This window comes from Barbus barbus, assembly GCF_936440315.1.
Source record: "Barbus barbus genome assembly, chromosome: 4".
Classification (NCBI taxonomy): Eukaryota; Metazoa; Chordata; class Actinopteri; order Cypriniformes; family Cyprinidae; genus Barbus; species Barbus barbus.
In genome coordinates, this window is record NC_136732.1 from 12,015,984 (window position 1) to 12,033,738 (window position 17,755).

Consider the following 17,755-nt stretch of genomic DNA (forward strand, 5'->3'; position numbering starts at 1 on the left):
TCAGGTTATTATTTACTTTATTATTTAGAAGTTACTAACAATCGCTCTATTTTCACCTAACATGGGGTATGACTGGTTTACATTTGCTGTTTAGCATGTAACAAGTTTTACTGTACTGCATTGCCCAAGCTATTCTAGAACTACATGTTGCAGAAATTGTATTGAAACTTGATGTCAATGGTGTGCATTATGTGTAGTCTGTGTTCCAAACTATATCTTTTATATATATATATATATATATATATATAATATTGTAAATGTTGATTTATTTGCTCTCAACTTATATGATGACTCCTTATATGATGTTTATGTTGAATTTGCCCAGGAAATGACTACATTGTCTATAATAATAATAAAAAAGAACTCTAATTGTTTATCACCATTGAGGTTTCTTCTTTTCAGTAACATTAGCATGTAGCATTTGCATGTATACGGACAGCTTCAGGATGCCATATAGATGCTCAGAGATCTCAAAAATAATTTATCCTTAGCAGAAATAACCAGCATCAAAGTTATGATGAGGGGAAAAAGCTAAAGCATGTCATCGTTCAGTTGGTATATTATTAAATCTGTACTGTATTCAAAAGATTTTATTGATTTTTTTGCTTCAGTTCCGTTTTAATTGTTTTATATATTTTATTTTATGCTGCTGTCTTTGCTTGATGGGCCTTCAGTTCAGTATTTTGTATTTTATTTTATTTATTTTTTATTTCTGAGAAAAAAATTAAATCAAGACAAAAGTATGCAGTTCCATGGAAAAACTCTCAAACGGTGCTCCATCAAAAAGAAAAAAAAAAATATATATATATATGTGTGTGCGTGTGTGTGTAATACTATATCTTTGTGATAGTCTATGAAATTATTGTATTTTTGGAGCCCAGGTGTGCCAACTTTTTTCTATTATATTTCTAAGCCAATCACTTGAGTACCCCAAAAATTGGTTACTGAAAAAGTGTCTACCATAACAATGACGTTTTTATATGTTGCAAAAAATATATGTATTTCTTCAGAAAACAAGCCAACTCCTAAATGGCCGTTGATTGAGAAAGATGCATTTTGCATGCAGAGTGTATTTATCCTAACGTTTGCAGCTAACCAGCCAAACCTTGAACTCCTGCTTCAAAACAATGGCATACTAAATCAAAAACCCATATTTCCATTAAAAGACTTCTTTCAAGTCATTTTAATCCAACACTTACTCTACTAATAATAATGATACTCTTAAGTGACCTTTTAGCCTCCGTTTTCCACTGAGTCAATGCAATGAGCCATGCTGCAGAGCTCTGGCCATTGTTTTGCAGCTCACTGTCCCACTGCTGAAACCAGGCCATGCATTAGCCTGAGCCAAAGACGGCTTTAAGAAAAGAAAGAGGTAAGCCCCTATGTTTCAGGCTTGTCCTTAGAGCTTTGGCCATAAGCAGCGTCAACATGGTAAAGATACACTTAAGGTGAGACCCTTTCTAATATTCAAGTTTAGTAAGTCTAAACTTGCTTAGAGAATCAAGACTCTAATCTAACTCTGAACTCAATCTGATAATTAAATATAATAAAAATAAAAATCCCGATAAATATAAATTTTGAGACAGCTTTGATTTGTGTGATATCGTGTACAAAAGTAGGCCAGTAACTTTCTGAACAAAGAGTGGTGGTTATATGATATAAACAATTACTTGCTCTAAAAATCAGCTCAAAAATATGAAGAGTTTATTTGCAAAAACATAACTCCATTTTTTTTTTAATTTTCAAAAATCATGTTTTTTATTATGTTATCATGTTTTATTGTGCTGCATTGTGTTCGCTGTATTTTTTGTTATTTTTTACCTAATCAAAATAACCCAACTGCAGTTTGATTGAGATTAATTGGAATACACAATGAAAAAACACCATTATTGAGTTATCTGTTTTTGCAAATGAGCCCTTCATACATTTATATACAGTATATTGAATTGACTGAAAAAAGAACATGAACAACGTGTTGACATTGGTACTCATCTATAACATCAGGTTGCAAAATTATAATACAAATACACGGACAGAAATCACAGTCAATCGTGACTGGCTTGTACATGGTTATTTTAACAGTACAACAGTAATATTTGATCTGAAATGGGCTGAAACTGAGTTTTATGTGGCTAATTGTTATTGGTGGATTGATAAGTAATGACGTAGACTTAAATGTTTAATATGTATTCCTAAATTCTCATCACCGTTTCTACACATCCTAAGAAACACAGTACAAGAAATTTGTTCTTTAAAAAATCTCCAGTCACCTGCTAAACAGATGGTTTCAGAGTCTGATGAATGCATGTTTAGCACTTAAACCACCTTAACCCTGAAGGGATCTAAAAGAGGAGAGCCACTGGACCCTGTGGATTTGTATTACCCGACCTTCAGATCCTAAGAGGATTGAGCAGAGAGATGGACTGTTAACACGAGCCTAATTCGTTTGGACCTCTTATCGATTGGATTCTAAAAGCAATCGAAATAGCAGTGAGGCCCTTCAGGTAGAGGTGGTGATGGTCCAGAACACAAGAGTTGTATGTGTTACACGAAAATCTACATTTGTCTGGTTCATGGCTCTGACGTGTGTATGGATGGAGTGTCTGAATGTCTCCAGCATGAGGCCTGGAGAGGCAGTCTGGATCGTGTAGGTTTAGTGTCAAATGAATAGAAATCAGTCTCATGGGAATGTGGCCATTAATGCTTCTTCTCTTTAAGTTTTTCCTGAATCTTCTTTGGCTCGTCGAACTGTATCAACCTCAAGATGTCTTTGTTTTCCATGACACCCTGAATGAATTCCCCCTCTCCAATCTTATCTGTGAAGACAATTGTGAAGATGCATGGATTATTAGAGTACAGCATGATTTGTGTAGACTACAGCAATAGCACATTGTGTGATTAGTTATTACCATCTTCATTCTTTCCGAAAAAGTTCCAGATTTTGTCCGCTCGCTTTTCTGGCGTGTTCTCATCTTCCGGAAGGTTTTTCTGGTCATCGACGGGAATCATGTTGAATATTGACTGTTACCGGGAGAATACAAAATATTACAATTCTGATATTCTTAACATGACACTACTGAATGGCATATCGAAACTACTGGCATCGGCCATGCTCAAGTGATTGAGAGTTGTATTATCAGGTGGTGTAATCTATCCTGAGCTTCTTGATCCATCTGGTCATAACTGTTGTATTACATACTACAACTTACTACTAAATGCCATGAGCAATGAATGCAAACAAACCCATTTAACGAACATCAGTCTTGCACACTTTCCATAATCAACAGCAAATGCAGGATGCCAATTATCAGCGATACTCACCCGGACAATCTCCTGCACCTCGTTTTTACTGATGGTCCCGTTGCCGTCTACGTCGTACAGAGCGAACGCCCATTCGAGTTTGCGCAGGGTCTTGCCTGACGAGGTAAGGTGAAGTGCCACAATGTACTCCTTAAAGTCCAAGGTGCCATCGGCATTAGTGTCAAAGCTGCGGAAGACGTGCCGAGCGTAAGCGGTAGGATCGGCATCTGGAAAGAAACTGGCGTAGATGCCCTCGAACTGTTCCTTAGTAATGCGTCCAGTGGGACACTCTTTGAGGAAGGTGGCATACCATGTGCAGAGCTCTTCCTCTGTGTATTTGGTGTTCAGCTTCAGGTCATCCAGAATCTCTTTGGACAAAGCGCCGCTCTTGGTGTTCCCCATATTCCCAAGCTGTACAAGCGGGTCAAAGGGGCAGATTTGCTGAGTCTCCTTCTGATTTCACCCACCCTCCTCTCTTGCCTCCTGTCTTGTCTCACAATATCTCTGCTTTCACCATTTCTTTCTCCAACCAGGACAACGGGACGGTGTTGTGTTGAGTGCTGTCACTGGCCCCTCTTTGGGTTTGGCTCCCTCTGACAGCTCCTCTAAGTGCTGAATGGGATTATGTATATCTCTATTTAAATCCAGATAGGCTTACTGAAAGATTAGTTAGTTACGTCACACTACTTCTGATGAGTGCTGCATTATGTTGATTTGCTCCTTCACAACAGGGTCTTACAATACGAGGATAGGAAACAAAACTCTGCCCTTTGCTACTGAATGACCTGTGTCATCAAGTGAGATGAGCAACACGATTAGCGTCGCTCAAAGTGTGGGACGAGTGCGCTTTACATTGGGGGTTCATATTCCAGTAAAGCCCACCAGCTTACATGACCATCTGCTGTTACTCTAAATGAACTAGGTAATTAACAGGATGTGTAAAAACCCGGAGGTGCATCTATGAATGGGACAACACCCTACAAATTGTTATTTTATCTTTGGAAAAATGAACAGTGGGTGGTTCATGTTATAGTAGTGTGCAAGTCTCTTCAAGAAACACTATTTTGGGGCTTTGACATCTGGCGCCACACGTCATCATTTCTAGGTCAAATACAAATCAGATGCCAAATGCGAAAAACTGTGCCAAGGTATACTCACAGTGTGCTGTAGTACTACCGAACAATAAACGAAATCCCAGTTGGCCAGATTTATTTTTTAAAAAATTTTTAAATATTGGTGTCCAGGACATTATGAGCCTGGAGACTGTTGTGAGTTTTTTAAAGCTTAGCTTAAATTGTGCTATAAATAAATAATGGTCATAAATGACTGTTTGGGATTCTCAATTGAAACGAGTAGAGACTTGGTCCCAGAAATGGTATTCCTTATGTCATGAATAACAAGTGGATAGATACTCAAAATAAGTCATGGGCCTGACATGGGAGACCTTTTTTTTTTTTGGAATGCCCCATGTGTTTCAGCTATGGTTGTTGCATTTTTCTGCCTATCCATCTGAGCAGTTTTGAACATTTTGGACCTAAAGCTTTGGTTTCATTTGGCTCCCATCCATGAAATGACCTCTCTTGTGGGTCATGGCCTGTCAATGATCCTTACCCTTTCTTACTTGAGTTTCTTCTTGATCATAATAGTCAATCAATTCCATGCACTCTAAAAAAAATAAAGTTTCCTTATAAGCCTCTATGGTTCCATGAAGAACCTTTAATAACATCCATGGAATCTTTCCATTCCAAAAAAGGTTCTTTAGTGGAAAAATATTCTTCACACTAAGAAAAAATTAATCTTTTAAGAACATTTTACTGAAAGATTCTGTGAGGAGCCACAACTGGTTCTTTTATGGCAGGGGTGTCCAATTCTGCTCTTGGAGGGCCAATGTCCTGTAGAGTTTTTAGTTAATCAAGGTCTTACTAGAAACATCCAGGCAGGTGTGTTGTGGAAATTTGAAGCTGCAGGACAGTGGCCCACCAGGACCGTGTTTGGACACCCCTGTTCTATGTCAACCCCTTTTATTTTTAAGAATGTACATCCTTGGCTGGTTATGCCGAGACAGTATGGCAAAGCTAACAGGAATAGAGTTGATATTACACCACATCTGCTGCTAGCAGAGAAGCTGTCTGCATTGGAAGCGGCTGTTGTGGTGTAATGCAGTTCCATTTAGTTTATTTTAGGATTCATGCTGAGTTTATGATGCATTCTGTTCCATTCAGTTGTGTCAGGCTTTAAACGCAAGAGTGTGAATGGCTGCTCACTTATTCTGTGCATCCTGCCCTGAGTGGGGTTCAGTGAGGAGAGTTTCCTTTAGTAGTATCAGGGTCATGACTTTTCTATATTTATGATAGACAGGCATATTGGATTTTGAAACCCTGTCCTAAGTGTCATGTCAATTAGAGTTACTTTTTTAAATTTGATGTGGTTTATTGTGGTTTGTGTGTTGGGGTTGTTGTGCTTCGGTTTGTTTGGTGGACAGCCTGAGCTACTGACAGCTCTGACCTCATTAGCACATATCACCTATTTGTGTTGCCTCAAGTCATTGGAGGTCAGTACTGCTCTGTTAACCAGCTTATGGCTTACGACAGATCTGCCAGCCAAACAAGGGAAACTGATCTTAGTGATAGTGTCTGCTGTGCTTTGATTCTTAGCTTTTTATTCGGGATCATTAGCATTAACCTTAATGGGTTTTTTTCTGAATAATTTTTTTTTTTTTTTTCTGACCGTTTTTTACTCTTTCTTTTCTGCATTTTGAGACAGTACTGCACTACATGGAATTGCAAAAACACTGGATTCTTAAACATTGCGCATTCCTGTTGCTTGTCCTCCCTATGCCATCATTCAAATTAGCAAGTTGAGTGCAAAATCATAACATATGTTGAGCCAATATTGCTCCAACAATAAAAAGCAATGCTGAAAGTGCAAAATAGCAGCAACCTTGAATCCCATAAACACATGTAAGGCATGTATGAAATACAGTATATTGTCATATGAAGTACAAACATATATTAACACATATATTTTTGGACATATGTTATGTAGGCCTGTCTATACCCATCCTAAAACCCATCGATACATGCTGATATTATATAAGTAAATATATATATTTATATGTTTAAATAATTGCAAATTATAGATATTTTAAAAAATTTAATTAAATTAAAACGAGAAAACACATACAGTTTTTTTGTATATATATATATGTTGGGTTAATAATGTTGCATAAATAAATATATAATATATATTTTTGACATATACAGTGGGAAAAAAATTATTTGATCCCCTGCTGATTTTGTACGTTTGTCCACTGACAAAGAAATTATCAGTCAAATTATCAAATTAAGAAATTATCAAATTATAACCATAATTTTAATGGTTGGTTTATTTGAACAGTGAGAGACAGAATAATAACAACAACATCAACAAAAAAACGCATTTCAGAAAAGTTATAAATTGATTTGCATTTTAATGAGTCAAATAAGTATTTGATCCCCTATCAATAAGCAAGATTTCTGGCTCCCAGGTGTTTTTTATACAGGTAAGGAGCAGAGATTAGCAGCACTCTCTTAAAGGGAGCGCTCCTAATCTCAGTTTGTTACCTGTGGAAAAGACACCTGTCCATAGAAGCAATCAATCAATCAGATTCTAAACTCTCCACCATGGCCAAGATCAAAGAGCTGTCCAAGGATGTCAGGGACAAGATTGTAGACCTACAGAAGGCTGGAATGGGCTACAAGACCATCGCCAAGCAGCTCGGTGAGAAGTTGATAACAGTTAGTGCGATTATTCGCAAATGGAAGAAACACAAAATAACTGTCATCTCCCTCGGACTGGGGCTCCATGCAAGATCTCACCTCGTGGAGTTTCAATGATCATGAGAACGGTGAGGAACCAGCCCAGAAATACACGGGAGGATCTTGTCAATGATCTCAAGGCAGCTGGGACCATAGTCACCAAGAAAACAGTTGGTAACACACTACGCCGTGAATGACTGAAATCCTGCAGCGCCCACAAGGTCCCCCTGCTCAAGAAAGCACATGTACAGGCCTGTCTGAAGTCTGCCAATGATTCAGAGGAGAACTGGGTTAAAGTGTTGTGGTCAGATGAGACCAAAATCGAGCTCTTTGGCATCAACCCAACTCGCCATGTTTGGTGGAGGAGGAATGCTGCCTATGGCCCCAAGAACACCATCCCCACCGTCAAACATGGAGGTGGAAACATTATGCTTTGGAGGTGTTTTTCTGCTAAGGGGACAGGACAACTGCACCGCATCAAAGGGACGATGGACGGGGCCATGTACCATCAGGGCCAGGGCATTGAAAAATGGGTCGTGGATGGGTTTTCCAGCATGACAATGACCCAAAACACACGGCCAAGGCAACAAAGGAGTAGCTCAAGAAGAAGCACATTAAGGTCCTGGAGTGGCCTAGCCAGTCTTCAGACCTTAATCCCATAGAAAATCTGTGGAGGGAGCTGAAGTTTCGAGTTGCCAAACATCAGCCTCGAAACCTTAATGACTTGGAGAGGATCTGCAAATGGCTCGTTTCCACTGAGCGGTACGGGTCAGTACAGTAACAGTACGGTACGATTCGGGACCGAACACCCTGATCTAGCTTGCGTTTCCACCGCCAACACTGCCAGTACCCTTACTTTATAGGTGTGGAATATATAAAGTTAAACATAACTTTGTGCTCAGCCAAAACGATATGACGAGGAACAAATAATAGATTCATGAGACCATGAATGCCTGTTAAATATACCCAAAACGAATTGTATCTCATTATTAATCACTACAGAGACATCAGAGCCAGCGGCAAATGTCGAAAGGACTAGCTAAGCTACTGCTGCTCGAGGCGGAGACAGGATCACTGAGCGCCCGGTGTTCGCCTGGAGCTCTGCAAATTTTCAAATAGGAGCTATCTTTATAAATAAACCACAGATTTGAATTTTAAACAACTACATTCTCACCTGAAAAACTCTTAAAACTACATTTTATGACACAATAACAGTAATATTTAGAAAATTACGCGGGTTTTTGGGTAATGACGTTTCATAAGTTCACAAGAACAGAAAAGAACGCATATTGAGAAACAACTATTGCCTGGGTGAAAATATAAAATGATAAAATACACTGTTATATTTTTTGTGTTTGCGCACTCTGATGTAAATAAGCCCAACACTCATGGACAGCAGAGCGGAACGAGTGAAGGAAGCAGAAACTTTATCCCCTTGTTTCACGCGAAAGTGACGATTCTAGTCAACCAATCAACGTTCTGCAGTGAGTTTAGCTCCACCCTTTTGGTACCCTTTGCTGTGCTAGGCAGTGAGAGAAGGGTCTAACTGCAGAACCGCAGAACCCTATGACGTCACAGCAGTCTGAGGCCGGAAGTGGGCAGAGCATGTGTTGTCTTACGCTACTTCCGTGTTTTCAGTTTAAAGTGACAGAAACCACGTTATCAAGATTTTTATTAAAGCGATTTAATCGAAAGTGTGTGTGTGTGTGTGTGTGTGTGTGTGTTATATATACAGGGTTGCCAACTCTCACAAGCTTTTAGGCTCTGTCTTGCTCTGCCCATGTTAAAGGATTAGTTCACTTTTAAAAAATCGTTTGCTGATAATTTACTCACCCCCATGTCATCCAAGATGTCCATGTCTTCCTTTCTTCAGTCGAAAAGAAATTAAGGTTTTTGATGAAAACATTTCTCCATAAAATGGACTTCATTGGGACCCAAACGGTTCAAGGTCCAAATGACAGTTTCAGTGCAGCTTCAAAGGGCTTTAAACGATACCAGACGATGAATAAGGGTGTTATCTAGCGAAACGATCGGTCATTTCAAAAATAAATAAAAAAGTTTAAGTTTTATAAGCACAAATGCTCGCCTTGCTCTGTTCTGTGATGCGCGTTCGTGACGTCACGTAATATGGTATTTTTACCAGGATACGCACACGAAATGGGTATTTTAAACGATAAACTGACACAAAGACATTTGAATATGTGTATGTGGTCCTCCTTCCGCACATTTGTAAACACTGACTCGGTACTTCCGCCTAAGTCAAGCGTGACCTTTTCCACGTAATTGCGTATTACGTGACGTCATGAACGCGCATCACAGAACAGAGCAAGGCGAGCATTTTGGCACAGCAGACATAGGCTACATTTAACTAATTCTAAATGACAAAATAGAACTAAAATAAATCAAAACTCCATAAACGTGGAGTTAATCCTGAGGCGCCTATTGTCCAGACACTCATAAAGAAAAATTTCCATGTCCTCCTTGAACTGGAAACGAAACATGAAAGGCTCTTTGGCCAGGTGTTCATCATCATGCATTTCCGCCTGATCAAGTTGAAGAAGGGCCTTCTCCTGGTCGTCTTCTTTTCATTTCAGATACCACGGCTCTTTCACAAAACCTCAGAAGACATGACGGTTTTTCCGCAGCCATCCAACAGCGGTCTGGAGGTCTTTTACTATTTGTGGCTCATCATCATTGTCATGAATCCGGTCTCTGTGGCCCTCCCCGAACACCACCGGAGGGCACCCTCACCTGAGTATTGACTTTACTGAACTCCATTTCCCAGAACACCCCGTACCTGAGCTAATCACTGCCTCAGGTGTTCCTCATCATCTCACCTTTTTAACCAGCTCTCACTCAATCACTCATTGCGAAGTCTTGTTTTGCCCCGGCTAACACTACTGAGCGTTTTCCCTGTTTCTACTGATCTCTTGTGTTTGACCTTTGGACTGTTTACCTAGACTCTGTGATTCTCTGCCGCCTGACCCGACCTAAGCCTGTTTACCGTTTATGCCTTTGGATTTGCCTCTGACATCCCCGCTGCTGTTAACTGACTTCTGCCTGTTTTACTCTGTTTCTAATAAAGCTGCAAATGGATTCCCAAGTCCCAGAACCCTCATTACAGAAGACTTCGCCGACACAGAATCCAGCAGCTGTTTCTCAACTCTCCACAGAGGTATCAACCCAAGCCTCGATGCTAGCAGCACATCATCAACAACTGCAGCATCTCACTTCGCTCACGGCAAAACGCTCCAGGTTTTGTGCAACTTCTCAGCCCCAGTTGTTCCGACACCACCGCCGGCTACTCAAAACCCCAGTCCATCTATGACCAGCCCACAATTGTCACTTCCTGAGAAGTAATACGGTGCTCCTAAAAAATGTAAGGGATTTCTTCTACAATGCACTATATGTATGAATCAACAACCCCTTCTCTACCCTACTGATGACTCTCGTGTTTCCTTTGTATGCTCATTACTAACGGGGAGAGCACTAGACTGGGCTACGGCGATATGGGAAGGTGGTAGTATGTCTTTCCCCTCCTTCACTGACTTCATGCGACAGTTTCGAGAAGTGTTCGAACATTCTGTCGACGGAAAGGAGGTTGGAGAGCAGTTATTAGCTCTACGCCAGGGAAGCAGCACGGCGGCTGATTATGCTCTTACCTTTCGCACTCTCGCTGTGCAGACAGGCTGGGACAGTGATTCACTAAAACTATTGTTTCGTAAGGGTCTCTCAACAGATCTCCAGTCTGAACTGGCTTGTCGGGATGAGGGGAAAACATTGGAACGATTCATTGATCTCGCCATCCGTATTGACAATCTGATGCGCTCAAGACACACCACACAGCGCTTTCCTACACTGCCCTCTGCTGTTAATGTAAGAACCACTCCAGAACCTGAGTCTATGCAAGTGGGTGTAACGCATCTCACATCAGAAGAGAGAATGCGCCGACGCCGTGAGAACTTGTGCCTTTACTGTGGTCAGGCAGGCCATATGAGAAACGCTTGTCCCACAAGACCAACTTCCAAGGCGTCATCTATGGTGAGTACCAGTTCAACTTCGTTATCCACACTCGAAGTTCCAGTAACTATAATCTTTGAAGACTCACACCTTGATTCTCTAGCATTGATTGACTCTGGGGCCGCAGGCAATTTTATAGATATCAACTTTGCTAAAAGTCATTCTCTTCCTCTTGTTCCATGTGGTTCTGATGTGGCAGTGGCAGCACTAGATGGTCGTCCTCTGGGTTCTGGACACGTCAAATATATCACCAAGGATGTCACACTGAAAACCGGCTCTCTTCACTCAGAGAAAATTTGTCTATTTGTCATCGAGTCACCCCAGAAACCCATAATTCTCGGCTTACCATGGCTGGAGAAGCATAACCCCTGTATTTCATGGTCCTCCCGACAGATCGTTCAGTGGTCGGAGAAATGTCTCAAGAACTGCCTTTTGCCCTGCACTCTTCCCTTGCTGTCAGTCAAACCCCTTCTCAAGGAAAGCCCAGACATTCAAGGTTTACCGATTGAATACCACGATTTATGTGAAGCCTTTAGTAAGTCCAAAGCCTCACAACTACCTCCTCATCGTCCAAATGATTGTGCCATCGATCTCCTTACCGGGGCAGTACCCACCAGAGGCAGAATTTTTCCATTAACCCAGCAGGAGTCTGAGGTCATGAAAACTTATGTGGAGGAGGAGTTATCAAAGGGCTTCATCAGACCATCTACTTCACCAGCATCGGCAGGCTTCTTCTTTGTTAAGAAAAAGGATGGAGGTCTGCGTCCCTGCATTGATTACCGCCATCTTAACGAGATCACTGTGAAATTCCGTTACCCTCTCCCACTAGTTCCAGCCGCCCTCGAATTACTTCGCTCAGCCAAGTACTTTACCAAACTTGATCTTCGCAATGCATATAATCTCATCCGCATCAGAGAGGGTGATGAATGGAAGACAGCCTTTTCCACCACCAACGGACACTATGAATACTTAGTTATGCCGTTCGGGCTTGTCAACAGTCCATCTGTCTTTCAGGCGTTCATTAATGATGTGTTCAGGGACATGTTAAATCGATGGGTGATTGTGTACATGGATGACATTCTGATCTACTCTGACACACTTGAGTCTCATGTGCAACACGTAAGAGCAGTTCTCAAACGTCTCATAGATCACCAGTTGTATGCCAAGATGGAGAAGTGCGAGTTTCATCAAACATTAACGTCGTTTCTGGGTTACATCATCAGTCCTGACGGAGTAGCAATGGATGACAAAAACATTAATTCTGTCCTAAACTGGCCCACACCAAAGACTGCCAAAGATCTGCAACGTTTCCTGGGGTTTGCCAATTTCTACAGACGCTTCATCCGCAACTTCAGCACCATAGCTGCCCCACTAACGTCACTGCTAAGGGGAGGCAAACGTTATCTCGTCTGGTCAACAGCAGCAGGAGAGGGACCGAGAATTGCTTGCCATGAAAGCGGCCTTTGAGGAGTGGAGACATTGGCTAGAAGGCGCCATAGAACCCTTCATTGTACTCACTGATCACAGAAACCTAGAATACATCAGGTCAGCTAAACGTCTCAATCCACGCCAAGCAAGATGGTCTCTATTCTTCTCCCGATTCAACTTTCATGTCACATACCGCCCTGGATCCAAGAATATTAAAGCAGATGCCCTTTCACGACAATTTGATTCAACAACAACCTCAAATCTCACCAGTGAACCGATCATTCCCACAACTCTCATTCTTGCTCCTGTTCAATGGGATATCGTGACTGAAATCAGTGAGGCTCAAACCAACGATCCAACACCACCTGACTGTCCGCCCAATGTAACTTATGTACCTGCAAATCTCCGTCAACGTATACTACAAATGGTTCACGAGTCGCCCAGCTCTGGCCACCCTGGCAACACAGCAACAGCCCATCTTGTTTCTAACCGATTCTGGTGGCCTTCAGTTCAAAGAGACGTCTCTACATTTGTTCAACACTGTGTCACTTGCAATATGTCAAACTCCCCGTCAATGCCCAGCTGGTCTACTTCAACCATTACCCATACCTCAACGCCCTTGGTCCCACATTGCCATAGACTTTGTAACTGATCTTCCTCCATCCAGAAATCAAACCACCATACTCACTGTCATAGACCGTTTCTCCAAGGCATGCCGCCTCATTCCCCTTACTAAGCTCCCCTCAGCCTTTGAAACAGCAGAGGCTTTGCTAGATCAAGTGTTTCGTTTCTATGGACTACCTGAGGACATAGTTTCGGACCGTGGACCACAATTCACCTCCAGAGTCTGGTCCGCATTCTGTCAACAACTCGGCATCAATGTCAGTCTGACCTCCGGCTATCACCCTGAATCCAATGGCCAAGTGGAACGGCTAAATCAAGAACTGACTAGATTCCTAAGGTCGTACTGTCACAAACTTTACTGAACTCCATTTCCCAGAACACCCCGTACCTGAGCTAATCACTGCCTCAGGTGTTCCTCATCATCTCACCTTTTTAACCAGCTCTCACTCAATCACTCATTGTGAAGTCTTGTTTTGCCCCGGCTAACACTACTGAGCGTTTTCCCTGTTTCTACTGATCTCTTGTGTTTGACCTTTTGGACTGTTTACCTAGACTCTGTGATTCTCTGCCGCCTGACCCGACCTAAGCCTGTTTACCGTTTATGCCTTTGGATTTGCCTCTGACATCCCCGCTGCTGTTAACTGACTTCTGCCTGTTTTACTCTGTTTCTAATAAAGCTGCAAATGGATTCCCAAGTCCCAGAACCCTCATTACAATCATGTTGATCATGTAGATTATGTTGAAAATGTTTAAAACAGTTCTTTGTGTGCTTTTACCTTAACTTACTTTTTACGGAGAGGCCTACAAATTACACACTGTTTAGCACCATTAAATAATATATGTCTGCTAATGTGTATCATTTATTTTCAGTGAGAAAATGACAAAAAGAGCAAAAACTACAGTACCTGTCCAAAAATTATAGAGGCATGTATATATCTTATATTGTAATACATACTATTGTCCTGCAAAAAAAATTAAAAGCAGCATTTAGTAATAATGATAACAATATAATAAAGTACTATAATGTATTATAGTAAAGTATATAGAAATGTCATTATTATTAAAGTACCTGCCAAGAGTTCGAAACATTAAAATTATGAATGATTTTGAAGTAAATATCTTCTGTGCATCAAGGCTGAATTTATTAAAAACAAAAAAAAAAAAAAAGAAAAAAAACCAGCAATACTGTGAAATATTATTAAAAAAAATTTTTTATTCAATTTTAATACATTATAAAATGTAATGTTATTTTCTTTATCATTGGTCCAGTTTTCAGTGCCACATGAACTTTTAGAAATCATTACAATTTCATATTTTGTGTGGAAATGGTGATACGCTTTATTTTTCAGGATTTTTGATAAATATACAGTTTAATGAACAGCATTTATTTGCATTTATCAAATATTTTAATTAAATTTGTTAATATTAAATGGAAATCATTTTACATGAAAACCATTTTAAATGGCTTCACTCACTTTTTATCATTTTCATGCATTATGAAAGAATAAAATGATGATAGCGTGTGGCGTTTTGAGTAATTTGAACGCTTTTATAAACGCCGCGAGCTCCTTCAGCACTCTCAATAATTAAAAATGAACTAACTATAGTTTTTTACCACGTCGTCTGCCATGACATTAACTCTGCCATCCTACCGCCATCTTCCGAACTGACTGTAAATTTGCCTGTGCCTTTTGGGAAGATTTGCATTACTGGTTATTTCCTAAATTTGAAGATTTACATGTTTTAACAAAGGAAAATGTATTATTTGGTTTATTTTTGAAAGATGAAACATGATTTAGCAATTAACACAATTATTATCCTTGGGAAGTTCTTTTTGCATAAGAACCGATTCTTGAAAATTCTTCCAAATTTCGATATATTTCACAAGGAACTGTCATTATTTTTTTTGTCGCTGAAACGAATGAAGAAAAAGAATGCTGTAAATTTCTGTAATTTAGTAGAAAATCTTCAACTTGTTGAAAACCCCTAGTATTTATTATTTATTTATTTATTTTACTTTATTTTTTTCCTCTTCTCCTTATGTTATGATGCTTGTCTGTTGTCATTTTATACCAGGCCATTTATGGTTGTAAAGTTTACACTGTTCAATAAAGTAGAAAATAAAATAAAATAAATCTTCCGAACTGACTCCGCCCACTTCCGGCCTCAGACTGCTGGCCTGGCCTGCTGTGACATAATTGTTATGTTTAATATAAGCTATTGTCATTGTAATATTGCTAATGTTGTGTGTGGGATTTTTTTTATTTTTCATTAAGAGTAATGCTCAACCTTATGCATTAATTTTGTTCCAAGAATAGGAAAGCTCTAACGTTAAAGATCAAAATAAGTCCTGCAGAGGCGAGAATGCGAGAAACAGACGCTCTTTCTCTGCTGTCTCTTTGCAATGGCTGTAGAAATGGTTGAAACGACTTTCACAATCAATTTGATTAAGTTTAATTCATGTTTTACTGTTGCTTATTGTCTTGTAGGCTTAGGCTTTATTTTTCTATTAGTTTTAATGAATATACAAATTAATAAAATTAATTTTATTGATTTTCTGTAACAAAATTTTTATTTATTTATTTTTATAGCGAAGGGGTCAAATACTTATTTGACTCATTAAAATGCAAATCAATGTATAACTTTTTTGAAATGCGTTTTTCAGATTTTCTTTGTTGTTGTTGTTATTCTGTCTCTCACTGTTCAAATAAGCCTATCATTAAAATTATACACTGATCATTTCTTTGTCAGTGGGCAAACGTACAAAATCAACTGGGGATCAAATCATTTTTCCCCACTGTATTCTTACATATAATAACATAAAATCATCATATAGATATTATTTCGTTATCGACTCAGAACAGAATAAAATTACACAAAACATGTTTAAATAAACAATTAAAATCATACAGGTTTTTTAAATTAATTGAATCAGAATGAGCTTTATTGGCCAAGTATGTTTACACATACGAGGAATTTGTTATAGTGACAGATATATATATATATATATATATATATATATATATATATATATATATATATTTTTTTTTTTTTTTTTTTTTTTTTTTTATAAAATACATTTTAGTTTATTTGAAGTATTTGTTTATTTATTTATTCATTCATTCATTTTCTTTCTTTTTTTTTCGAATGAAGCTGAATACTTCTTAAGGTGTTTCCCTAACTTCTTTCTTTCTTTCCTTCTTTTTCTCTTTCTTTCTTTCTTTCTTTCTTTCTTAACATTTTCAATAAATAATAACAGTTAAAAAAAATAATAGTAAATATTGTTTTAGATAGCAGACAGATAGATAGAACCTTTGGATGGTGTTTGTCCTGGTGCCAGCATTGCATGCAGAGGGATTATTTCATCATATCATGCCCGGCAGATCTAATACCTCCTTAACACTTCTTACCTGGTTAAAATGCCGTGGCGTCAGTGGGTTAGGAAACTGGGCTTATGTCTGACGCCAAGCACATCCCTATGACTGTTGCACTGCCCGGACCTGGACTGGTCAAATCTAGGCCACACAGCTAAACATATTCTTTATCACCAGTCAAGTAGCCAGCCAAAGCCTGCAAAAGAGTTTGAAGATAGGTGTCCTTTGAATTTTTGATTATTTAGGGATGACTGTTTTTCATTTTTCATATGACCTCTGCGGCTTGGCTTGAGAGAGGTCAAATCTGATTTATGTAATCAGTTGTATTCAGCCATTTAACAGGATTATCTAATGTTGACATTGTGATTTCAAAATTACTACAGAAACATTTGACATGTTTTACAGACAGTACCTATTTAATTTGTTGTTTTACATGGATAAAAACCAGGGATTTTTCTTCATCACGTTGCCAACATTTACATAGTCTTTTACAGTATAGAAGAAACAACACAAAAGCAATTACGTTTAGCATGGGAGGATATGCAGGTAAGGATTACATAAAGCAGTTTTATGCTTTAGCTTCCCTTTTCCAGAAAGTTACAGCAAAACCGCAATCAAGTGGGCAGCGTGGTCCTGATTGCAATCTCTGTTCATGCCCTTTAACATTCAACCTCATGCGCAGACATTGTAGGATTAGTTCTGAAATTAATGTATGAAGTGCTACGTACAGTAAGAATTAAACTGGCTCATCACAAAACTAGTTTGGACATTTAAAAATGAAACTAAATCAAATCTGCTGTGGTGTGTGACTCAATAACAGTTTGCTTTCATTTTACTCACTGTTCTACTTCATGCATTTCTTATTACTTTGATAATAATATTTGGTTGCTTTACACGTTTTGCCCTTTCATGAGCATGACATTTTAAAGTCAAAATTAAAATCCTTGCAAAAATTCAATGCAATACACCTCAAGCATCTAATACAGTATGCAATAAGGGGAGGACAAAGTTTCAGCCTGTATGTATGGCAATGAATGTAGTGACTAGTTTATATATAAATGTTAAATATGTCAGATAATCCTCATTGCATCTGAAACTCCTTTATACAAACAGGATTCTATATTACATAAACATCGACCATTGTTCTGTGATATTATGAGCCTTAATCCGGCCCTGGTATTTCCTGTTCAACCGCACCTCAGAGAAAAAAAA

General features: G+C 39.1%; 1 protein-coding gene across 1 annotated transcript; it reads right to left on the bottom strand.

Moving 5' to 3' along the window:
• Nucleotides 1-949: 949 nt before the first annotated feature.
• LOC306868654 (recoverin-like) lies at nt 950-4,132 on the bottom strand. Its single transcript, XM_079414917.1, has 3 exons — nt 3,322-4,132; nt 2,910-3,021; nt 950-2,816 (listed from the first exon to the last, which is right to left on the bottom strand). The coding sequence occupies exons 1-3, from the start codon at nt 3,700-3,702 to the stop codon at nt 2,698-2,700; spliced, it is 612 nt and encodes a 203-aa protein (XP_079271043.1). The 5' UTR covers nt 3,703-4,132; the 3' UTR covers nt 950-2,697.
• Nucleotides 4,133-17,755: the final 13,623 nt, after the last annotated feature.